We start from the raw sequence: 26,301 nt of genomic DNA, 5'->3' as shown, positions 1-26,301 counted from the left end.
CATATTAATCTTACAGCTACCATGGTAACTGGAACTTGACACCCAAAAGGGGGCTCCTGATACTGGAAAAAGCTGAAAATGCCTGTTCTTGGTGGTTAGATGGTTAATACCAATTCGAAATGCACCAGCTCACTGAGTGACATTTCTCTGGGACTTTCATAAACAGCCCTGTGCACAAACGGTTTTTACCAAAGGAATGAGAGGGGGAGAATTTGGCAAAAAATACGTATCAATAGCCAAAACAATTCAATCACGATTTACTTATTTTCTTAGTACTGACATTACAATTTCCTGTAAACATCTTGTAAATGTCAGATCAATTCCAGGGTGTGTTTATTTGACACACTGCAGATTAAGATTAATAAGCCCGTGGCCCATGATTCCGACTATTCTGAGGGCTGAATTGATTATAATATATTCTTTGAAAGTTGAACCAAAGGACTAACCTCACGATTAAGGTAACATCCAGGACAATGAAGGATGAATAAGAATGTATTAGAAAGCACAGGGAAAGTTTCTGGTGCTGTAAGACAATGAAGGACACTGACGAATTGCACTAGAAGTCCCCCAAGGTGAGGGAAACCCAAAAGGCCAGTGTATTAAGAGAAAACAAAACAAGCCAGAGGCTATACCAGGAGGGGGATTCACTTGAGACGGATGCGTGTTAACAGACCAAAGAGAAAGTTACGGAGGATGATTTGGGAGACCCAGGCAGTAGTAATGGAGAGAACAGGAAGAACGGATCTCCTCACCGTTCACAATGACCTGAATGTCCTTGAAATTGATTTCCCCCCGTGCCAGGATCCTGCCCTCACAGCGATAAGTGCCCTCATCTGTTTTCTTGATGTCCCGGATCTGCAGGTAGTTGTTGGACAGGACTATGAATCGGACTAGAAGAGACAAGAGGCGGGTTCATCCAAGGGTCAGTCAGCGAACTCTGGTATCGGCAGGCAGGTTGCAGGCCCCTTCCTCTTCCCCAGCAGCAACCTTCTGGGGCTGGGAGCGGTGGATGGGGGGGGGCGCTTTACACTGAAATCAGGAAATGTGGCCCTGGCGTTGACACAGAGCCAAGAGCAAAAGTCTACTGGGAATTGGTCTTTTTCTTGGGAGAAAAGGTCAAGTGCCTGAATGCAAAAGCTCCGGACATTCACGCGTGCGGGACCTGGAAAGTGCACAGGGCTGTGGGACACCGGGGTCTGAGGCTGGGTTGGAATGCCTCGGGGGCTGGACTAGGTGGAAATCCTAGGGGACCTGGTGGCTTGGGGGAGGGGCAGCCACCAGGGAATTCAGGCCTCACCGTCTTTCGTCAGGATGACATCTCGGCCTTTGTGTTTCCAGATGATGGTTGGGGGGAGGGAGCTGACCACATCACACACGATCACGGCATCTTCCCCCTCCCTAAACTCTTGCGGGGTTGGTGCATTCTTGAACATGAGCTTCTCTGGAAAATGAGCAAGAGAAGAGAGACGGAAAACAGCTGGTTCCCCCTCACAGACCCTTTTTCGGTAGAGCCATACTGCTTGGCTTCAAGCTGTGGGCAGCTCTCAACCCATATATACAGTGGCACAAGAGAGGGTCCCACCTCATCCTCGGCCAAGATGCCAGGCAAAGCAGCTGGTGTAAGTAGGGGAATATGGCATCAATGTTTGCAGTTAATGTCTATTCACTGAGTGCTAACCTGATCGTACTTTGTGTGAAAAAGGGTCTATGGAGGTAAAGGGGTCTCTTTACCAAGTGTCTCTTGCCAAGTGGGATGGTGCCAAGGAGGCACAAAGCAAGGTGGAATGAACGGGTACAACACCTAGTCTACAATGACTGGTCATCAGTCCTTTCTCCATCTCCCACTCTGTCTGATACCCCAAACCCAGCTTTCCTAGAGCAGAGAACATTTTGAAGAACACAACAGAAGAAAGGCAGGCTTAATGGCAGTAAATACTATGGCAATCAATACTGTTCCATTAGCTGTCACCCACCATTACACTGGCCAACGAGACAGATACCTGATAACAAGGTAACGAGGTGCCACCTCCAGACTGGGTTTCACTGACAATGGGAACCGCCTGCTCTGAGTGGCCCAGAGTGTTCAGATAATAATCCGCCACACCCCACTGAGCCTTTGGACTCCATTAGCAGCAGGGAGAGTGAAATAAGAGGGAGAACTTGAATTGTACGATAGGCAGGCAGCGCCTGGAGAAGGGAACCCTTAGCACCCCTCTGGGAACTGTGTAATTTGAATTTAGAAAATGGAGGCCAGAGGGAGGTAGCTGGGATCTGCGTGGAACCGGGGCTGTGAGTTCTGAACTGGCCCAGGATCACTGAAGAACATACTGGAGCTCTTAGCTCAATTCAGAAAAGACTCGGGGTGTGGAAGGAGGAAGGCCTCGGGGGGCCCTCGGCTGCCCTACCACTCTGCCTGCTACACGCGTCTTCCTGGCCAAAGGAGAGGACGGGGGATACAGAAGGAGATGGAGGAGGCGCTTACGGAAGATCTTCACGTTGACTGTGGCCTCTGATTCGCTGCCGTCCTCGCCAGTGACCACACACTTGTAAATGCCGGCGTCGTCAATGTCGGCATTGTAGATGGTGAGTGTGGAGGAAGAGTCGTCGTTCCACACCACGGAGATCCGCTGCTGGTTCGGGGCGAGCTTCTCTCCGTTGGGCGAGAACCAGGAGATGTCTTTATCTTTGGCATCTCCTGCCACTAAAGAGGAAGAGATTATTTTCAAACCACGGGAGTTAAAGAGACAAAATCCCATCTAGGGTGACCATGGGCACTCAGCAAGAGCTACAGAACAAGAGGTCATCGGGCTCGGGGACCACGGAGGGAGACCGTTTACACGGAGGACGTGATTCTGCCTTCCGCTGGCTTCTGGGCTTCATCGTTACGTTCGTAACACCCCTCGCAGTGAGTGGGAAGAACTCGATGGCCCCTGGTGCCACTGCTTCTGAGAGGACGCCTGTCCTTAGTGAGGGAAGAGGAGAGGTGTGTGTTGAGGACCTACTGTGTGCCAGGCTCTAAGCGAGGAGCTCCAGCCTCACAGAAGAGGGAATTCATGTCCAGGATCTGAGCTCAAGGGCCTGGCGAGTCGGAGCCAGCTCATCGGGTTGTTCTTGAGGGCTCAGACCGTGGTCTCCGGAGAGGAAGGGGAGACACCAGCTAGTCTAGGAGTGTGGATTCCAACCAATTTTATTCTAGTGTCTGCCGGCACAAACTGGCATGGCTATCATTTCAGCACCCCGTCTCAGACATATTCATCTCCTTCAATCCTGCGAGGAAGACAGCCAGAATCACCCATGCGTCCTTTCCCCGGGCACCGAGCAGGGGCAGATGCCACTGCTTCGCCGTCTCAGACACGGTGCTGGAACAAGGGCTCTGGGCTCTGGCGGACACGGCGTCACCCTGCCTCCCTGCACGGCGCCCTTCCCCCAGCCACACCACCCAGCCCTGCACAGATGCTTAGTATGGAAATGAAGCCGTCTTCCTTTCAGAGCCCATCATGTTTTCAATAAATATCGCTATTTGCAAGATGTGCTGTGGGCTCCACGGCGGCATCTCCGGATCATTTAAATTGCTGTAATGAAGGCGAAGCTGGAGTGAACACACCCGGCGGCCACGAGGCACCTCATCCAACGCAAACCAGGACCGCCTTTAAGGCCCTTCCCTGCCAAACGCCGCTCGCTCAGTGTCCCCGCGTGCACCTAGCTCAGCGCCACTTGCTGGCTTCCTCCACGACCCGGATCCCACTCCTGGCCCACACGGGGAGTCCAAAGCCTACTCGCAAGCTTCTCCTCTACAGACGTTTCCCGGGATTATCTGAGCTGTGGAAATGGGGCAAATTTTCTAAACAAAAAAATTTGTTAAACCAGCTCCGACAAACCCCAGAGCTCCAGCGGGGGCAGCAGGACAGACAGGGGACCCACACCCTCACAGCACAAGAGCCACTGGTACTCAGTTTCCTTTCAGGCAAGTTTCAGACCTTCTTGGAATCTCGTGTCCTGGGAGATTCTGAGAAGTAAGCCTCACACTGACCCACGGAGGCATGGTGTCTGAGGCAGCACTGCTCACCCCCGTCACACACAGAACTCCGGATGCACACAGAGCAGGGGACCCGGGGTGAGTCGCTATTTTGGGAATTGTGCTGACTTTCCTCAGGAAATCCCTAGACCTGCTCCATCACCACGCAGAAGCCCTGACGACACGTTTCACTGTGTCGGGGAAGCCCTTTGCGAGGGGAAGGAAGAGGGCCTGAGAGCTTCCCCGGCCTCTGGCCACACCATCAACCCCGCAGGGGAGCAGCTCCAGACAGGACTGGCCCCGCACGTACAGGCACTGGCTCCTGCTCGGCCGGCCGCTTGCCTTAAATGCAGTGGGGCACGGGGCACTTGCCTTGGCATAAGAAGAATTTGGATTCTCCAACGCTGATTTCTCCTTGGCTGGGGACGATATCCACCTGCAGAGAAACTGAAAAAGACAAAGTCTGGTTGAAACACACATTAGGATTTTTGAGAGGGAAACCCAGAGCTTTCATTGAAAAACAGGGTCTCCCTGCTCAGATTAAGAAAGAGTGAAGAGGGGATGTGGTCTGGGTTGAGAGCCTGTCACCACCAAAGAATCAATGGTTCCCGTGCCAAAGCCAGGAATGGACACGGTCCGGATCCTTCCCTGTGGAACTGCTATCCCCTATCAGACAGTGTGGGGTCCCTGGGAGATTCGGGGTGACCCCCAGCTCTACAAGTTTCTGACCTCTTGAGAAGGCCGTGATCCTGCTCCAAACAGCAGCACTTCTGGGAGTCACAGAAATAACAGATCAGTTACTTCTGGATATCAGCCTGAAGTGTCCCCATGGCCGTGTGACAAGGGAAGCCTGCCACTCCCGACCTCCCCAGTTCCCCATGTCACCGTGCTTCATGACTACGGAGAAGGATTCACTGTGATGATCCGGATGGATCTGGAAACGGGATGCCAAATGCTCACCCTGCCTTGTGACTAGGGGACCCACACCCCTCTTTCCGTGAGAGGAGACAGCGTACAGCATCATCACCCTCCTCAAAGGCTGGGGTCTGTGCCCCAAGGAATTCCCTGTATCTCCTGGCTCCTTGCGCTGCATTTTTATTCGACTATCCCCTGCTCTGTCACTCCTCTCCACCGGTAAGACAAAATACATGGAGGGCACGTATTGCATGGTGCACTGGGTGTCACACACAAGTAATGAATCACGGAACTTTACATAAAAAACTAGGGATGTACTGTATGGTGACTAACATATAATAAAAGATTATTATAAAAAAATACATGGCACTGGGTCCCACAGATTGCTGTATTCGTTTGGTTCCTCGTATATCTGCTTGGAGCAGGTAACTGTTCCTCATGAAAATATAGTTTTAGGGTAGGGAAAAAAATGCTTTTATCCATTTGGATTCAACTTCCTTCTGCCTTCCCTCCTCTTAGGTAAAGTACATCTGAAAGCTGAAAGCTAACGGACATTTGGTTCAACGCACGTAGCTTCTTAAAGTGGATACAAAGGAGGGGCCAGGACTCAACAGGCCGGGTAATAGAGACTCAGTGAGCCCTTCCTTCGCACAGCCATTTTCTCTGCACCCCAGAACAGAGGGCCTGCTGGTTGCCATGGAGACGGACTGGCAGGCAGAGCTGCTGCTGGTCTCAGTCTGTGCTCCCGTGATGAAGGGACTGCGGTGCACTCAGCAGAGCAGAGGGATCAAAGGGCCTGCACGGGGCTGGCAAGGGGAGCATGGGGAGCACCGGGCTACTGGGGGTGCGGCCTTGCTCGCCACCTACAACAGACAAAGCAGACCCCGGAGAAGCAGCAGAGGCAGGGGAGAGGTGGGTGGCCTGGTGCAAAAAGGAACTGCAAAGGGAAGGAGGGAGGGCACAGAGTGAGGAATCAGGCACAGAGTTCAGGTGGGGGGGAGGATGCTGAGTGCTCCACCGTGAGAATAAGAGGGGGGAACTCAGACTGCCAAATGCTGGTTTGGAAGAAATACTGTAGTAATCCGGGGGCAGCCAGCCACTCCCTCGCTGGGTTTACTGCCTATGACTCATCCGGGGCCCAGGACCGAATTCTCAGAGAGAGCAATGAAAGGGCATCCCCTACCTTTCCCGAAATGCCACGCAGCACATGCGGCTGCGGGGGCAGCTAACCCTGTGCAGGTGTCTCTCTGTGGTGTTTCTATGGGCTCTCCTCCGGCCAGAGCTAGGTGCACTCAGCTAAAAACCGAGGGAGCCAGAAGGAGTCTCAACCAGCACCGTGTTCCCCTGCTTATTTCCCGGGTGAGAAAGAGAGGTAAAGTGACCTCACTAAGGTCACCTCTATTTAGGGGCAGGGTGTGGTGGCCATAGAGTCCAGGCCACCTGGCCCCCAGGGAAGTGTTCTTTCCATTACAACGCTGCCTCTGTGAGTAGAGGATAAAAAAGTTCCCATTCATTTGGTTTGACGAACAATCTGGAGAACCTGAGGAATGACCCTCAGATTCCCCATCCCCTAAGAGAACAGAGCAAGCCCAGAGCTGATAAGGCCTTTAGTATTTTGGGGGCACGGGGCCTGACGGAGAGGGCTACAGGCCAGCGCCATCCAAGACCAACCAAGACCTTTCCATTCAGTCCATGGCTCCCATTCCACGGAACGACGGGCCCGTGAAAGCCCAGGAGCTGTGCCTGTGCCATCCGTCACGTAAGTAATGGTCCTTTCTGGACTTTACTGGGGCCTTCTTCAGAGAATGAGAGGCATATTTCTGCCTGAAAGGTTCACTGGCCCACATGCAGAGCACCAGCAGCCAGCGTCAACATATGGATCCTGTTTTTCTCACAGAGCCCTCACTGCTCTGAGAAGGATATTCTTATCCCAAGTGAAAAAACAGCCTTCATCTTTTCAGCTCTTTTCAAACAGAACATGACTCTCCAGGGGCCAGAGAACACGGTGAGGCTCGAGAGTTTCAGACCCAAATGTGGCCAGTATCCTTCTCTGGGCCGTGGAGAGCAATCAGAAACACGGATTTCAAAGGAATTCCCAGCTTCAGCAGATCCCACGCACACATTCATCATCACAGAAGTTTTTTCAAGAAGACATAGCCATTTAGCCTCCCGGCACACATGGAAAAGATAGTATGATTCCTCCTTCAAAGCACCAGTCAAAGCTGGGCCGGAGGAACCCCAGCCTCTCTGAAAGCCAACGCTTGGATGTCTTCCACTGTAGCACAAGGGCTGATTATTCTGCCCCAAAGGCCGAACCTTGAATTATTAGCTTTAATAACGGTGCATGGAAATCCTGCTCTACTCTCCAAACTCCCTCCGTCTGCTTCACGGTATCCCGTCCTTTCTTACTCTATTAGGCCTTTCATTGTTTGCAATAAAAATTCCTACCTCAACTTTTGCCTTCCTCCAGTTGCACATATAAGTGAAATTTCCTAACCAGGCATAACTCATACCTTTAAAGAAACCTAGGAAAACCCTTCTCCCAGAAAACCCTCTTCTCAACTCTTGTTTTGCACAAATGCTCTGCAGTAATGCCATGCATCCATTCTAGATGCGTCCAGAGATACACGCTTACAGACATGGGCGTTTGGACCCAAAGGGTCCTCATCCCCCACAGCCCTCTGCACCCAGATTACAGGTTCCAGTTTACAAAACGTTCTCCGTTCCTTTGTCTAATGCTCACAACAGTTCAGAGACATAAGAAGGCCTACCTTATTGTCTCCATCCCACATAAGAGAATATTAAATCTCAGGGAAGCAAAAAACTAGCCTAGGGTGACTCAGCTAACGAGCAGTTGAGATTCAAAGTCATCGGATGCTAAGTCTCCAGCTCTTTCTTCTACGCCCCTAACCTCTGGTTGGCTGTCTCACAGGCTCGTTATGGCCTAGTAGTTACCATCTGCTCTCTTTCCAAATCATGGGCTAGGAAGAACAGAGTGTACAAACACCTTACAGTCAAGTTGCTGTCTTCACTTCTACCCCGGTTAATTCCAACTGGCCCCCTCGTGCACCGATGATCACGGCATTATAACTCTTAGTTCACAGATGGGGAGGCGGAGGCTCAGAGCCCAAAGTAATGGTGGAGTCCAGATTCCAACCCAGGCCGGATGGAGTCAAAAGCTCCAGATATTTCTCCCATACTCTTCTATCCCTTGTGAGCAGACCAAAAAAGGGTTCTCTTAAGAAGAGAATGATCCCTCTGCCCTCCATCCTCATCTGATTTAAAAAGTAAAATAAACATGGGGGAGATATGTACATTTTCAAATGTGTTTTCTGTTTACGTGTTTTTAAAAAAATCGATGCTGTGTTCGAAGAGAGGTAACTTGTTTAGCAAACAGCTTCAGACGTAGATAGAAGTTGGGAGACTCTCAACTTTCTAGCAGAAGCAAAAGAATTTACTTTAGTTGCTAAAGAAAAGTGAAATCGGATTTCAGTTCATAAAACATGCTGAGGCAACTTATCAGGAAAGGTGGAAATCTTACCAAGGCAAAGAAACAGAGAAAAATTATTCTGATTTCAAGGAGGAGACCACAGCTTTCAGTTGAGTCAGCAACATCTTGCAGTTTGATTTTTACTGCATTTCTTTTCAGATTCTAATGTGTTTGACAAGGTAGGAGTTGACAGCAGAATGTAAATCCAGGTCTCTCCCATGGCTAATTGAAAATATTTTCTTGTTCAATGGTGATAAAGATGGTGATTGCTGAGAAAGACGGACTGCAGGTGTGCAGCAGGCCCAGAACCAAGGTAAGAAGATGCCCTGGTCACCAATTTAAGAGAAGGGTGAACAACAGAAGATTAATGTGATTAGTGACTATGCACCAGATAACGGAATCTTCTAGAACCTATTTAATAACAGCTAAGAATTTTTGAAAAAGGCATCACAGTGTCACTATGCATTTATTTTGTTAGCTATTGTTCTAGAAATGGACCTTGAGCATCACCATACTTAACCGCTTCCACAGAGAGCTGTTTTTTATTTTCCAACTATAACTGAATGCTAAATCCCCTTCATGTGACCATACCTATGGGAAATTCAGATGTCTGGACCAGGAGCGTAACAACTGAGGGGCCCCCACTTGCCTCTGGCAGTTTGCTCTCATTATTAGCAAAGTACTTGAGGGAACATACAGTATAACTTCACTCCTAAACCAACCAAACTCAACGAAAGTAAAGCCAAAACCAATATGGCAGGACTGGAGAATGGTTGAGGCCCAGGAGTGCTGAGTGTGAATCTCAGCTGTGCCACTTACTAACTGTGTGATCTTGCCATGTATTTTAACCTCTTGGTGCCTCTGTTTTCTAATCTGTAAAATGGGGACAAACAGAACCCTCTTCATAGGGCTGTTGGAAAGATAAAGTGAATTAATGTATGTGAAGAACTTAGAACAGCGTTTGGCACATAATAAACATTTTGTGTTTGCTGTGTAGTATTATTCTTAATAAATCCTTATTAACAACCCTTCCCAAAGAAATTATTTTGATCACAGTTTTTGAGGGAAGCAATGTTTCTCTTTATGGTTTAAGATAAAGTAATCTTCTCGAAGGATCCAATTGGTCAGTGGCCCAATTCCACTTTCTACCCTAATTTAGGACATTCTACTGGCCAGTCACAACTTTATTGCTATGCAAGATGATGGAATTCAATCCAAGGCAAAAAACAGTAATGCAGGCGCTCTAGACAAACCACTTCACCTTGGCCTGTTTTCTCATCTGTAAAATGGAGATGATGGTAAGACTGCATTTGTGTGGCTGGACTGTCGTGATAATTAAATGTCAGGAGAGAGCCATAGGTAAGAAGTCAGGGTTTGGAGTCAGAGGGGCCTGGGCCCAAACCCCGGCTCGGACACCAAGTAACTCTGAGTCCTCAGGAGAATCTCAGAGCCTGTTTGCCACATTTATAAATGAACATAACAACCCTGTTTATCTCACAGGGATGTTGAGATGATTTAGAAAAGTAATGCATGTAGAGTACCAAACACCAACTCCGCGGGTTATTTTTTTAAATGGAGGTACATATATGACAGCATTTTGAACTCCACACACACACCCCAAGCAAACAAAATCCCCCGTAATGCTTGTAGTGAGAATAACATAACGGGAACCGCTTAACTACCCGTAGACCCGTATTATGGTACGTGTGCGTGTGTTTATATATATGGTACATCCTCTGTGAGCCTAGATAAACGTGTGTGTGTGTAGAACAATGCAACTCGTCAGACTGCTATTGTTGCAAAAAGCAGCTAGACATAGGTAAATTTACTCATTTTGGGAGAGAAAACCAAATAAACAATTAGGAATGACAAGGCGTCTCGCCCATACTTGACACGTGAGTCCTGTAATTCTGGCTTGACCTACTTGACAGCAGCTGGGCAGAGGAAGAAAATGAGGTAGACGGTTTCACTTTCACATATTAACCCAAAAGTTAAATGTCATTTTAAGGGAACTGTAAAATACGTGTTCTTAGAGATTTTGGCTTCAGGTTCTGTATAATGTCATCACAAAGGCGGACCATATTCTAACTGCCACTGAAAGCATCCTCGTCGCTTAAAGCTGGATCATAGCAGCAACTGAAACATTCTAGAAGCCATGCTTAGGGCTGCTCAGTTGGGGCCTCATCTATGGAAGTGCAGAGAATTCTAATTCCCATCTAACCCTAAGCATCAGAAGTAACCTAGATATTCATTCTCGTTGGTCTCCATAAATTGTTTAATTTGTTTTTTGATTTCCTGGTTTATCGAGTCATTCTTGAGCAGGATGGTTCTTAGCCTCCAAGTGTTTGAGTTTCTTCCAGGTTTTTCCTTGTGGTTGAGTTCCAATTTCAGAGCGTTGTGGTCTGAGAATATGCAGGGGATAATTTCAATCTTTTGGTATTGGCTGAGACCTGTTTTGTGTCCCAGAGCATGATCTATTCTTGAGAATGTTCCATGGGCATTTGAATAGAATGAGTATTCTTTGGTTCTGGGGTGTAGTGTTCTATATATATCTATGAGGTCCAACTCGTCGAGTATGGCATTCAAAGCCTTTGATTCTTTGCTTAGTTTTTGCCAGGGTGTTCTGTCTATTTCTGATAGTGGGGTGTTGAGGTCCCCTACTATTACTGTGTTCTTATCTATATGTCTCTTTATTTTGGTTAAGAGTTGGCTTGTGTATCTTGCTGCTCCCCTGTTGGGGGCATATATATTAATAATTGTCATATCCACTTGTTGAATACTTCCTTTAAGAATAATATAGTGCCCTTCTGTATCTCTCTCTATGGCCTCTAGTTTAAAATCCAGTCTATCTGATATGAGAATTGCTACTCCAGCTTTCTTTTGAGGTCCATTTGCGTGGAAGATGGTACTCCATCCCCTTACTCTAAGTCTGAATGCATCTTTGGGTTCAAAATGAGTCTCTTGTAGACAGCAAATGGATGGGTCATGTCTTTTTATCCAATCTGCAACCCTGTGGCGTTTTATGGGAGAGTTTAAGCCATTTAGATTGATAGAGATTATTGACAGATATGATTTTAATGATGCCATTTCTCTTTAAAGTCTTTGTATCGGTTGTGACTTGCTGCTCTGTATCACTCTTGGGGCCTTTTTACCTTTATAGAGCCCCCCTTAATATCTCCTGTAGGGCTGGTTTCGTGGTTACGAAATTGGTTAATGATTGGCGATTTTGGAACGTCTTTATTTCTCCATCAATTCTGAATGACAGCTTTGCTGGATAAAGGATCCTTGGCTGCATGTTTTTCTCTGAAAGAGCTTTAAAAATGCCCCCCCAAGCCTTTCTCTCATTCCAGGTCTCTGTAGACAGGTCTGACGTAATCCTGATACCTTTGCCTTGGTACGTGAGAAATTTCTTTGCCCTGGCCGCTTTCAATACTGTATCCTTGGATCTAATATTTGCGAATTGCACTATGACATGCCGTGGCGTAGGTTTGTCCTGGTTGAGCTTGGATGGGGTCCTCTCTGCCTCTTGGACACGAATGCTTGTTTCCCTTGCTAGATTAGGGAAGTTTTCAGCTACAATTTGTTCAAATATCTCTTCTAGACCTCTGTTTTTCTCCACCCCTTCAGGGATGCCGATGATTCTGACATTGGATCGTTTCATAGAGTCAGTAATCTCCCGTAATCTACATTCGTGGGCGTGGATTTTTTTAAGACCAGCTTCTATTTTCGTTTTTTCTTCTACTAACCCATCCTCCAATTCGCTAACGCGTTCCTCTGCCTCGGTGACCCTGGCCGTCAGAGCCTCTAGTTTTGACTGNAAAGACTCAAGAACCATATGATCCTCTCAATTGATGCAGAAAAAGCATTTGACAAAATACAGCATCCTTTCCTGATTAAAACCCTTCAGAGTGTAGGAATAGAGGGTACATTTCTCAATCTCATAAAAGCCATCTATGAAAAGCCTACTGCAAGCATTATTCTCAATGGGGAAAAGCTGGAAGCCTTTCCCTTAAGATCAGGAACACGACAAGGATGCCCACTCTCGCCACTATTATTCAACATAGTACTAGAAGTCCTTGCAACAGCAATCAGAAGACAAAAAGGGATCAAAGGTATCCAAATCGGCAAAGAAGAAGTCAAACTGTCTCTCTTTGCAGATGACATGATACTCTATATGGAAAACCCAAAGGAATCCACTCCCAAACTATTAGAAGTTATAGAACAATTCAGTAAGGTGGCAGGATACAAAATCAATGCCCAGAAATCAGTTGCATTTCTATACACGAATAACGAGACTGAAGAAAGAGAAATTAGGGAATCCATCCCATTTACAATAACACCAAAAACCATGCGTTACCTTGGAATTAACTTAACCAGAGACGTAAAGGACCTATATGCTAGAAACTATAGATCACTTTTGAAAGATATTGAGGAAGACATAAAAAGATGGAAAAATATTCCATGCTCATGGATTGGAAGAATTAACATAGTTAAAATGTCCATACTACCCAGAGCAATCTACACTTTCAATGCTATCCCGATCAAAATACCGAGGACATTTTTCAAAGAACTGGAACAAATAGTCCTTAAATTTGTATGGAACCAGAAAAGGCCCCGAATCTCCAAGGAACTGTTGAAAAGGAAAAACAAAGCTGGGGGCATCACAATGCCGGATTTCGAGCTGTACTACAAAGCTGTGATCACAAAGACAGCATGGTACTGGCACAAAAACAGACACATCGACCAATGGAACAGAATAGAGAACCCAGAAATGGACCCTCGGCTCTTTGGGCAACTAATCTTTGATAAAGCAGGAAAAAACATCCGGTGGAAAAAAGACAGTCTCTTCAATAAATGGTGCTGGGAAAATTGGACAGCTACATGCAAAAGAATGAAACTTGACCACTCTCTCACACCATACACAAAAATAAACTCCAAATGGATGAAAGACCTCAATGTGAGACAGGAATCCATCAAAATTCTAGAGGAGAACATAGGCAACAACTTCTATGACATCGGCCAGAGCAACCTTTTTCACGACACATCTCCAAAGGCAAGAGAAATAAAAGATAAAATGAACTTATGGGACTTTATCAGGATAAAGAGCTTCTGCACAGCCAAGGAAACAGTCAAAAAAACTAAGAGACAGCCCACGGAATGGGAGAATATATTTGCAAAGGACACCACAGATAAAGGACTGGTATCCAAGATCTACAAAGAACTTCTCAAACTCAATACACGAGAAACAAATAAACAAATCATAAAATGGGCAGAAGATATGAACAGACACTTTTCCAATGAAGACATACAAATGGCTAACAGACACATGAAAAAATGTTCAAAATCATTAGCCATCAGGGAAATTCAAATCAAAACCACACTGAGATACCACCTTACGCCAGTTAGAATGGCAAAGATAGACAAGGCAAGAAACAACAATTGTTGGAGAGGATGTGGAGAAAGGGGATCCCTCCTACATTGTTGGTGGGAATGCAAGTTGGTACAGCCACTCTGGAAAACAGTGTGGAGGTCCCTTAAAAAGTTAAAAATTGAACTACCCTATGACCCAGCCATTGCACTACTGGGTGTTTACCCCAAAGATACAGACGTAGTAAAGAGAAGGGCCATATGCACCCCAATGTTCATAGCTGCATTGTCCACAATAGCCAAATCATGGAAGGAGCCGAGATGCCCTTCAACAGATGACTGGATTAAGAAGCTGTGGTCCATATATACAATGGAATATTACTCAGCTATCAGAAAGAACGAATTCTCAACATTTGCTGCAACATGGACGGCACTGGAGGAGATAATGCTAAGTGAAATAAGTCAAGCAGAGAAAGACAATTATCATATGATTTCTCTCATCTATGGAACATAAGAACTAGGATGATCGGTAGGGGAAGAAAGGGATAAAGAAAAGGGGGGTAATCAGAAGGGGGAATGAAACATGAGAGACTATGGACTATGAGAAACAAACTGAAGACTTCAGAGGGGAGGGGGTGGGGGAATGGGATAGACTGGTGATGGGTAGTAAGGAGGGCACGTATTGCATGGTGCACTGGGTGTTATACGCAACTAATGAAGCATCAAACTTTACATCGGAATCTGGGGATGTACTGTATGGTGATTTACATAATATAATAAAATAAAATTAAAAAAAAAAAAAAAGAAGTAACCTAGATAGGTTCCCAGGCCAACTAAGTTTATAACCAAACCCTTGGGAAGCCCTGTGTGTGAAGCCCCCACAGGAGCCAGACCCTGGCGTCCCCCAGGCTGCCAGCTAGCCTAGCGAGTGAAGGACGCCCTTCAGAGAGCTGTGGTCTTTCCTGGTTGAGAACGCCAGCACACAGCGAATGTGGCAGAGCAGAATTCAAGCCTGGAAGAGGAAGGAAAGAGGAGTCTTGGGGGTGGTGAAAGGTTCATTCTTTATCCATTAGGATGGAGAACCAAAGCTCCCTGTGTCAAGATTAAGCTACACTCACAAGTTGCAGATGTATGCAGACATTGTTAAACTAAATTCACTTGAAGGAGATGTGGGGTGCACGTAACAGCCAGGTCTCCAAAGTCTTTCATTTTAATAAAACCTCTCAAACTGGGCAATGTTTCCTTACAAAACCCATGCAATAAATACTTCCGGTGAACATTCTCTTTAGCGTCCTCAAGTCCCACGGCTCTTCCAAAGTGATGGGGGAGGTACAGAGAAGGTGAATAAGGCTGTAGAATTCTTCAGCTTTCCATGTCACGTGATACTATAATAGATGTTACAATAAGGAATAAACAGTCCCGAGCATCACTGCACAGCCGAAGCCTACGTGATTAATCTGATATCTCATTACCCCGAACATTCTATCCTATGGAATTCTGGTGGCCAAACAGCAAAATCACTTGCCAGAAGCAGGAGTTTCTTAACGTTATACATGATATAAGCTGCTGGGAATCAGGACTAATTGGGCGCCGGCTCTGTTTCATGCGACTGGCTTCAAGTCAGAACACAGAGCCAAGGCATGTAACGGCTTCAGTTCTCTTGGCCTCCCAAGTTCCCTGGGTCAAATTAGCATTTTTGTTAGGTCTGATCAGATGGTTTACTTTTATAGAAATAAAGAAGTCAGTGGTTTTTAAGCCATCATTGTTGTCCCCACAAACAACCCAGCAGCTAGAAGACTTGACTAACATCACATCACGGTGTCCTGTGCTCCTGGTTAGAGGGCAAGAAGATAGACAGGTTGGTTTAATCTGCTTAGACATAACAGATTCATGCTGTTGCCCAGGCCCTCACTCCCACCTCTAATCCCCATCCCCAAGAGAACCCAAAGTTCTTAGTGGGAGCACTCTGGAGAGTCTTTAATGGGTAGTCAGAAGAAATGACTCAGTGGGATACTAAGCAGGCCAAAATGGACCCAAACAATTTCCACACCACACTCACAGATCAGACACACAGGGGAGAAGCCAGCTTGGCTCTGATGAGAAGATGCTTGTTTATTTTTTGTTTGCTTATTTTAGAAGAAGGTCATAAAGGAAGGAGATACATTGAAGAATTTACTATATATATTTTTTTCTCCAAACAGCAGAACGTCGAAAGTATACTCGTAGAGTCTAAAAGGGCCAGATTCCAGATGAGGAGTGAAATCCTTTCCTAGTGGGCATTCGCCTGGTCTCATCCAGCCCACAAGGGGTCAAGGCAGGAATGTTCCACAGCCCCTCGCACTGGGGAGCACACAGCTCAAGGCATGCATGTGTGCCAAGAGGTGGCAAACGTGGGTCTGGTTACACTGTGATAGCTCAGTCTTCTGCGACATTGGATTCATGGCCAGGACGCTAGAGCCATTAGTAACAAAGGAGGGGAAAGCCAGAGAGGACCTGCTGCATCTTCCGCAACCCCTTCCTTTTACAGACGGGACACTCCGGGGGCAGTCGCCGAGGGTCCCTGCTGCGGAGTCCGGGACCCACAGCATTGGCCCCACGGGCCGACTCCCGCCCCAAGGCCCTTCTTGCTTTTGTGTCTTATTTCCTGTGTGTGTCCTCAGTAACTATTTTACCTGCTTTGCCCTAGTCTCACCTCTGTCCCAAAAGAGCAGGTGTCATCAAGTAAGAGAACTGCTCTATTAAAGTGCAGTTATGAAAGCTGGACAAATGGCAGGGGCTCTGCCAGTCCTGTCCCAGCCAATTCAAACGCCTGCTTGCTTCCAGCGCCGTGCTCACTTCTCCACGGAAGCTCAGCTTCCCTGCTTCCTTTTCTGACCTTCCTTTCTATTGTCTGCCTTTTTTCAGGCCAGCACTTTGCACGAAGCTGACTTATTGAAGTGCCGGGCAAGGACGCGAATAGGTTTTTGGACTCAGCTAAGGTTCTCCAGATGAACAACATAAAATCTGTCAATCTGCCTCAAGGACCCAGGCCTTCCTAATAGATTGCTGCACACTATTTGATTGTGTCCAGGATGCCCGACAATGTTTTCTTAGGGCCGCTTTCCCGAAATGCTGCCTTCACAAAATGACTCACCTAACTTCTTTTCTTCCAGCTGTAAAAAGGTACTTTGATAGAAAGAGAATTGTTCCCCTCCCGCCCAACAGCTTTTGCCAACATGGCAAGAAGTTGGAATTATATGTTCTAATATTTGTCCAGCTGTTGTTTGCAGATGTTGTATTCTTTACACCCAGAAAATAGAAATTTAGAGAATGCTAGCGTGCGACTTCATCCTGAGAATTTCAGATCCTGCCCGTGTCTTTCAAAAATGTCCTTATGTGTTCGTAGCTTTAAGCACATCTGGGCTATTGAAGATACAAAGGCTTATAATCCCTCAAACAACCAGTGCAAAGAGTTGTTAAATTTGGTTTCTGTCATGTGAAAAATTCACACTCTCAAACGAAGATACATAAAAATATATAGTCATTATTATGTGCCAGTCACCCTACTAAGCCCTTTATTGAATTCGTGTAAGTCTCATAACAATCGTACGAGATAGGTACTGTTATTATCCCACGGGACAAACAAAGAAGCCGAGGAACGGAGAGGTGAAGTTATTGGCCCGAGGTCACAAAGTCAGTAAGAACTAGAGCCAGGAGCTAAGCCCATGCAGATCTGGCTCCGTGATCCTTGATCTTAAGCATGTATTACTTGGTCTCAATTAAGATCAACTTGCATGGAAAAGGGGCTGATTTTGTGCTGGGTGAGCGAAGCACGTAAGCAGAGAAAAATACTATCGACTCAGGGGTATATGCCACTCAGACCATGGGATAGAGTGATTCTGAAGGGGGCTGGAAACAGGTTCCTGAAATTCTGCCCCTCCCTACTATAGCCCTGCCTTCATCTCCAGATTGAATCCTCTCTGCCCTCCCACGCCCCTCCCCCATGGGCCTGGCCTTCATGCCCACCTGTACCCTCCTCTGCTACCACTAAGTACTCCGCATTGGTGGCGGCCACCAACAGGATCAGGCCAGAGGCTGTGAGCTGGATTTTCCTATCTAAACGTTACTCCCAATCCCCCAGTTTGGATTCTGGATAAGCCATATCATCCCTTACTAAAATGTTAATATTAAAATTGTTCTTTGGTGACACAGAAGTCGTGGTGGATCTTTGCTCCTCTGTAGTGTGCATTTGAAATGGATTATTCATGGATCTGGTCATCTGGCACTCTCTCAGAGAGTCATTCTTCTTAAGAGGCCATCTGTAGAGCATCCATGGTAAAGAGATCCCTATGAGAGGCCACAGTCTTTTCTGCTGGGTGGAGAATCCATTCCCCACTCCCTCAGCCACTGTCACCCCCAAACAGACGGTGCCTGACCTGTTAGACGACACATAGAACCACACGACACAATATTTTAAAAGGGACAGAACAGAGAAAAACTGAGCCATTTAAGTAATAATTTTACAAATAGTACATCCATGATTCTGGAAAATAATCATATTGTTTTCCTGAGTTAGGAACAAATAAGAAAGCACTCACGGCACCACTATATAGGGTAAGAGCTGAAATGCCTTATCTAGCTCTATGGCTTATCAAGAACTTAGAGCTGAGAGCAGCCACAGCCTGGGGAGGGTGGTGGACAGGGGAGAGGAGTAGGGGCTGCAGGAGATGGTGGCCATGTGGTGGTCCCAGCACATCTGAAGTACATCTTCATTCTGAGACTGTGGTATTCTATCTGCCAACCTTATGATCCATCCATCCATAGAATTACCCATAACATTATTTTCTGAGTCTCAGTTAAAAGTCCTATGGCTACACTTACACCTCCTTCTTGTCTTCGCACAATGTGATTTCAGGGACCCAGAAGAGCCCCAGAAGTGTTCCTCCAGCCCCAGGTTCCTTATTGACCTTCCTTCCTTCATTCTCGGTACTTCTGCCTTATGATTTGTATGCCTAATAACAGCAAGGGCCTCTGGCTGTACTCTAGGTCGCTATCAGTCTTTTCAAGTTATAATGGATCAAAGATTTGGGTCCAGTTTGTTAGGAGGGCTGGAAAGGCTAGGAAAAAAAATAATCCAATGCGTAATGTTACACTCGTCCTGATAGCTGGGACCTCCTCCATATGCTAATCAGGCTTCCCCCCCACCCCCGGAATACTGCTACAACCCTCAAGAGCTGCTAAGAAATCATAAAGTTAAATATGGAATGAGATTCTTATGACAGCCTTTATAGTTTTTTGTTTGGGTTTTGTTTTTGTACCGAGTTTTCACTTAAGCAATCACTGAGAAGTTCTTTCATTATTCACTTAGGCTCCTTCCCTCCCCCAATCCAAACCCAACTGTCCTTGACACTCTCCCTTTGCTTTATCCAACAGGCAGGAGAACCTTTGAATCCCAGTCTGTGAATTCATTGACAGAAACATTAAAGAGGGTCTCCCCGCCCCAGCACGATGTCATCATGGGCTTTGATGTTCAAGGACCAAAATGAGTAGGATCCCAAGAAGCCAATTCAAAGGTCAGGGGCAGATACAAGGCTCACCCAATGAGAAACAAACACAACCAAACTCATCTGGTGGCGGCAGAATCTTCTTTTAGGAACGATGTCACGGAGGCAATGCTTCTTAACTTCTCTGTCAAGGTGACAAGCTCTAGTCATGAGCAACTTTAAAACCAAGTAACTAAACTTTCTTATACCTGGATCCTCATCTCAAAAAGAAGGAAAACCTACCAAGAGACATATTATCTCTTTAGGGGAGGTTTCTGGAAAACTTCCTCTGAACTTTAGGAGACCAAATCCCCTTTCCTGGCAATGGGCGTTCACGGGGGCCATGGTGATGCTGCCTGACCCTTCCAGCACCAAATTTACATAAGGGGCTTGGGCGGGACACAGGGGAGGACACACACACACACACACACACACTCCTTCTTCACCTCTCCCTAGAGAGCTCTCCTCCAGGAACTAACTTTTGAACTTTCAAAATGGTGTCAGGTCGCAGTGTCGAAGAACTGAGGTCACTGGTCAGTGAATTTTCCTTCTTTAAAAATAGAATCAGCCCCTGCAGTAGTTAAACTTGGGAGAGCAGTAACTAGTTTCTATTCCAAACTGGATAGATAGCTACAAAACCAAGAAGCCTTAAGACTACAGGCGATCCGTAAATGAGTGGAGCTCACATGGGATAAGGTTGTTTCATGTTAAATTTCAGTTCCCTTCTATCCCCATAAGAAACTCCCCCCTAAAGCCCCACTGCACGGCCATCACCATGCAGCTGGCCAGGGTGTCTGCTATCAGGCTATGCTATCCTAGGAGTAACTCAGCAGGACTCTCTGAAGCGTGGATTATGACAGGATGGGCCACTCGCTTCACTCGGGCTGGGATCTCCCCAACAGGCCTTAGAGAGTTCCTGCTCTTATTCCCCTTCGGTGACCTCCTTCTCTGCCCCACTCACTGCAATCTTGGGGTCATTCTTCTCCATATTTCCATAAGACAGACATAGTCCTATTCTTCCAACAAAAAGAGCAACACACTTTGCCCAAGAAGAAAAAGCACTGACACATATGAATATATAGCCCTGGTCATGCATTAGACCTTATTTTGTAACAAAGCAAGCTGCCTTTATTTCTATAAACAAGTCATAGCTGTCAGCGTCACTGGTTGGCCTTTAAAGACAGCAGTATCTTATAGAAAGCTATTAAACAGTGACAGCCTAACAACCAAGTCTACTAACAGGTTGGAATTGGTTGAGTAAATGCCTAAAGGAAAGAGCACACGATCCCAGGAGCGCTCCTTAACTCTCCTGGGGGCAGTGGATCTGCCTCCAAATTTCATCCTGTTCTCCGAGGGCGTAAGCGATGACTCTCTTTTCTGCTTTTCTGTTGTGGGGGTTGCACATAGATTTGCATTTCACGGAGCATTTCTCATGGAGTCCATTCAGGCAAGATGACACCTTTTGAATCACCTCCCCAGATATTTCCAACACACACGCACCCTAAGACCCTTCAGTCTGAACAACGGCCGTCCCAAACATCACTTACCTCCTCCTAGGTAAGGAGAGGTGATGATAAAACCCAAACTTTCCCCTGAAACTTCTCGGTAGATTATAAAGCCGAAAACAAAACAAAACAAAACACAAACTACCACATTAAAGACTTCTTGACCTCTATGAGCTGTCCTTTTCCCCTGACCCCTTGAAATAAAGCTATTAAATGACCAAAAATGGGCTCCAGTCTTAGGTTGGCCCTTGTCTTGGACCAAGATTCTTTTGTAATGTCACAAAAGAGAATGGCCCTGAGACCAAAACTGCAGTCTAGAAGGAAAGTGCATCAGGGTAAAGAGAAGGTACTAACTGGTGGGGGTGGGCATTCATGCAGTGTGACAGCCTCGAAAGAGCCTCTGTAAGAAGCTCCCTACATGCTAATTCTGTGGCTTCTCACAGCCTTCCAGAAACCACCAACTGTGACATCAGGTTCACACCCAAGCCATGTGTGAACAGCCTCTTCCCTCCTGTTGGGTGCGGGAGACTGAGGCTGTTGCTGGGGCCTTCCATGAGACCAGACTATCTATGTGCCAAGTCGGCCAAGGCCAGACTGAATGGAGGGCAGTTTCTAAAAAAGTGATACTTCCGGATTCTTTTTTCCATGGAAAATCAACCAGCACCATGGGAGGACTGATCTGGGGCTATTTCCCGGTCTTCACTCTCAAGGTCTGGCCCCAGGATCCTCTATGGCCTTTATGGCCGTAATAAGAAGGGAATCGGGGGTGACGAGGGATGAAGGCCAGTCCCTGCTCTGTGCCTCCATCACAGCATCTCAGGGTCACAGAGGAACGCACTGACACCTGTTTGGTGACTGAACGCTGTAAAGACGAACCAGTGCCTCCCCGAGGCTCAGCATGGTGCTCTGAACATAGTCCACCTGAAAAGCTCTGTCCCGAATTAACCGGCAGATCCTGTTTTGAGTCTTCTTTTCTGAGGTTCGCTCTAGTCCAAGGGTGGGATTGTACATGGGATGCAGGGGTCCAAGCCCTAGAACCATAGGTCAGCCTGAGTCAGAATGACCTGGAGAGCTTATGAAGACAGATTCCCTTGCTGGACCCCTGGAGACTCTGACTCAGTATGTCTGCAGTGTGGGTCCTGCAATTCTACTCTTGAAACGCTCCTCCGATGGTTCCGAGAAGCAGCCACGTCAGGGACTGCTGGCCTAGCCGGTGTTAACGGATGCACCACACACAATATCAGACTCGTTGAAATGCTTCAAGCCCCTGCCCCAAGGTTTTTATTTTTACCATTTTCTTATGTTGCCCTGGCACTTTGCCCCTTGTGGCATGAAGCGATGGAGCACAGCTCTGCAGAAACTCCTATTTCACGCACTGATGTTCAGGTCTGTGACACGAGTGTTTCAGGAAAGTCTAACCCAGACACATCATGCTTTTTAAAAAGCAGATATGTCCTGCATTCAAAATGGGTAAGATACGAATGCACAGGAAGTTACAACTGGGTACCACTGCCCCCAGCACACCTTCCGGCATCCCTGGCCCATCCTGCCCCAGGGAACTCGTGTGCTGCAAACGGAAGGTCTTGGTAAATGTCAGCGGGTCAGTTCGGCAATCTTTATCTTGCTTTGCTCAGTGGGTCAGCCTGCCACGATCCCTGGATAAGCCTTGTTTAAAGCTCCCACAGATAAATGTGCTGGTCCCTAAAAGGTTGTGGTGTAAGAAATCTATTCTGGACGCTTGGCTCAGATCCTCGTTAACCTTAACAGGAAAGAAAGGTGACGGCACGCAGGAGGCATGACGCACTCCCCTCCTAAAATGAGACTTCACGGCTCTGAAATAAGAAGCCTTCGGAAATTGTGAATTAGCCATAAATCACAAAATAAGATGAATTACTGCTATACATAGTATCTTCACGATGGCAGAAAGGACACCGAGCACTAAGTGTAAGTCCTTTAGCTCAGAAGGCTGTCTGGTTGGTGGTACAAGGAAATACCTGCCTCTCACCTTTATTCTGATTTACTGATCAATTTCCAACCTCTGAATCAAGCAGGACCCTCGATTCCCTGCTGAAGCTGATAAAAGAAAACTTCCAATGGTTTCAAATAATTCGTAGTTGAATTCATCTTGTTTTGAAGGCTGCAGAGTCCCAAGGACAAATGTTCCTCTCATATGTAAACATTATTATTTATTCTTAATATCTTTACGCTTGCTCATTGATTTTCCCCCCTCTCTACAACACAGGCCTCACTGTAAAGGAAAAAGCCGTTTGGTGATTCATTAGTTCTTCCTGGAGTGTAGGAATTCACAACTACTACGTGCCCACAAGTGCCTTTCCACCTAAGTTACAGATCTTTCTGACCATTCAGTGTGGATCTCTACGTCTCCTACACTCAAACTGCCTACAGGTAGGAAATAGAGAAGAAAGTATAGAAATACATTTTCCTATAAATTCTTTTGTTTCCTCTATTTTTAAACTATCAAGATAAATGCAAGTTGCCTAGATGGCTCTGTAAGCACAGCTCGCTGTCCCAAGGACTCTGATCCATAGGACCCCAAAGAATACCCTGTACACCGTGTGGGGACCTCACCTGCTTTTCAAGTGGCTGGTGCACATGAGTGCTAACACTCAACTCCTGGCTGGCTAAACAATGTGTAGCTATAAGTATCTTGGTCTTAAATTTAGAAACTGGTAACATTACTTAAGAGATGACTCGAGGAATAAATTGGAGGAAAAGAGGGAATAAGAGATTCACACCAAGCAGCTAGACATAAGCTACCAAGAGCGAGGTCAGGTAGCTTCTATAATTTCAAAGCATCTCCTGCTTGGCTTTATACCCAGTAGGTGCCAATAAATGCTCTCCACTGCCTGACAGCAACCTTCCTTTCATGTATGTTTCATCTCCTGGTAAACTACTTTGTTAAAAAAATGTATTTTAAAATTGTTTTCAATGGAAATGCATGGGTCAGTCCCTAAGAGTGAGGTCATGAGGTGCTATGGAAAGAGGACCCTGTACCCACATGGCAGGAGACCCGGATTCTTGCGCTAATCGCCTCATTTGCGCGGTGGCACTGGTGCCCCAGCAATAAAATTAGGATAAAAGTAGAGGCAGAGGGTGGCCGAGTGGGAAAAGCAGATGAAAAGCAACCAGAAAACCAGGCTTTGTTCTGGCCTTGCCCCTAGAACACCCACAGGATCTGAGGCAAGTCCTTTTCTCTGGCTAGCGCCCACTTTATTCATTCAGAAAGGAAGGGGTTGGGTTGCTTCTTAAGGTCCATTCTACCTTTATAGTCACATGACTGGGGCCAGCTCTGCAATTCATCAAAAGGGTTCCCAATCTTCCCATCTTCTGGCCAAGGCTGGCTTGTCTCAGTCCTGCCGGGGGGGTGGGGCAGCTTCAACCGGCAGGCAAAACCCTACTTAGTTCCGAGACAATCTTCACGGACCCTGGCAGCACATCAGAAATCCCAGCCCCACCTGGGCAGGAGGTCTAAAATGTTCCTGCACTAAGCCTGGGGTCCCGGCATGCCTAGAAGGTGCAGACCTCTCACCAGCCCCCTCCCATGCTGGGGCCCTAGTCCCTGGATTCAGCTCCTGGCTGACCTCCTGGTCCAAATCAGACAGATGACCCAAGCACACAATGCTGCCACCCAGTGGGCGGGAAACACGCCCCTCCTCCAAGCTCCTGCGGCTGCTGCTCCCATTGCCGCAGCCCAGGCCCCTCTCCCATCAGAGATGGCAATGCCATCTGCACCACAGAGTGGTGGTGAGGATCAAGGAAGGGCATGCAAAATGCCCAGTACATAGTAAGCACTCCACAGATGACAATCACCATTGCTCTTCAGTACACTGATCCAAGGCAGAAAAAAACAAGTGCCTGATAGCTGTTCATTCACTGCAGGAGAGCCCAAAAAAGCGGCGTCAGAGCCAGCCCCACGGGTGACCCCCTTCCTGCTCTCTTGCCTGGTGGGCACGGGGAGCTCTGGAAGTGGAGCCTGGAGCACTTCTCCAAGGCATCTGCACTCGTCCCTGGACGTACTGCCATCTGGTAGGAGAGTGAGTCAGAGAAAGAGAGAACAAGACAGACTATTCTTCTATCAAGGCTTTCACTCCCCTTGGGGTGCAGTCAGAAAGCTTGATGCTTCTTCAAGTGTTAAGCAATCCCTATGGACTTAAGAGAAGAGATATGAATAACTCTGAGGACAGTAAGCCGTGTTTTGCCAAATAACATCATTATAACAGGGCTATAAGGAAACCAGGGAGCTAGAAAGAAACTGCTGGCTCCATTTATCTTTGTTTCTTCTTCTTGGGTTTATGCAGTCGCAAGCCACTTAGACATGTGTGTTCCGGATGTACCCCTGGGGCCCATTTCAGGAAATACTTTTTGAAGCTAAAGTGGCTAAGTGGTCTCATTCAAGGAATTTTTAAGCTCTGGAGGCTAGTCTGTAAAAAAATGGACTGGACTCCCTCATCTGATCTCAGGTGGCCGCCTGTCATGGTAACAAAGTGAGAGACTCAGAGGGGCTGGACCGGCCAAGCACTCCCAGGACCCTGGCTCATTTGGAGGCCCAGTCCTGTTTCTGACAAGGAGAGAGAAGGCACACCAATTAGAATCCCATGGTAAAGCCTTTCCTAAGGAAAATCTGGCATATCACTATAGGCCTGGTCACACTCAAGGCAGGTACTTGGTCCTCAGAATCCATGCCTGCCAATGCCAGCCAGTCTAGATCCCACCAAACAGAGCCCGTGTGGGATGTTGCTTGGACTTAGGCAGCAGGCGAACGGGCAGCTCGGGGCCGTGAGGCTGACGGTGCCCAGGAGGCTGCCCGGGGCTTTCCCACACCATACACGCTCACAGCACATCTCGCAAATCCCTCCAAGCTGATTCTCTCGGCCTGGGCGGTAGGAACTCATCTCTACAGCATTAGTGAGACTGGGAAAACGGCAAAGAAGTCCCGGCAGAGGAATTCACAGGGCTATTCCTGACCTGGGACATTTTTATCCTCGTTTGAAACTATACTGAGTAGTAAAGAGAAACTGCAACATGAATGAGGCCCCCATTCCAGACACGACACTCACATCAGCATCCAAGTGTGCAGCTCTGAGTCAGATGCTTTACAAACCCAGCACCGAGCCCGCATACTCCCTGATCACGGGACTGAGCCTCTACGGGAGCCTACTGCCACCCACCGTACAGATGAGGACGCTGAGGCTGAGACAGGCTAACTGGCCCAACATCACACAGCTGATAGATGGGGAGCTGGGATGTGAGAACTCAGGGCTGTTCTGCTCCCAAGTCCATTCTCTTCCACCATGATGCTTTCCATGATGGAGAAGAGAGAAGGGGTAGAGAGGAGAAAGCAAACTTAAAGTGCCACAGAAAGTCTGTCCCTTGGAATGTGCATTCACACGCCATGCCCACACGTCCCAAAGATCCATGTTTTCCTTAATCATCCTCTGCTCAAAGCTGGTGCCCAGACATTAGGCT

General features: G+C 47.1%; 1 protein-coding gene across 21 annotated transcripts in view; it reads right to left on the bottom strand.

Moving 5' to 3' along the window:
* Nucleotides 1-26,301, bottom strand: part of NCAM1 (neural cell adhesion molecule 1) — a 300,907-nt gene that overhangs the window by 60,045 nt on the left and 214,561 nt on the right. For all 21 annotated transcript variants that reach the window (XM_034665762.1, XM_034665761.1, XM_034665763.1 and 18 more), the window contains exons 2-5: nt 4,388-4,462; nt 2,483-2,701; nt 1,298-1,441; nt 753-890 (exon numbers count right to left, since the gene is read on the bottom strand). In XM_034665762.1, the coding sequence (XP_034521653.1) occupies nt 753-890; nt 1,298-1,441; nt 2,483-2,701; nt 4,388-4,462 (576 nt within the window). The remainder of the gene's footprint in view (nt 1-752; nt 891-1,297; nt 1,442-2,482; nt 2,702-4,387; nt 4,463-26,301) is intronic.

Source organism: Ailuropoda melanoleuca, chromosome 8, assembly GCF_002007445.2.
Source record: "Ailuropoda melanoleuca isolate Jingjing chromosome 8, ASM200744v2, whole genome shotgun sequence".
In the NCBI taxonomy this organism is placed as follows: Eukaryota; Metazoa; Chordata; class Mammalia; order Carnivora; family Ursidae; genus Ailuropoda; species Ailuropoda melanoleuca.
The sequence above is the reverse complement of the archived record's forward strand: the minus strand, read 5'-3'. Positions and strand labels throughout refer to the sequence as shown.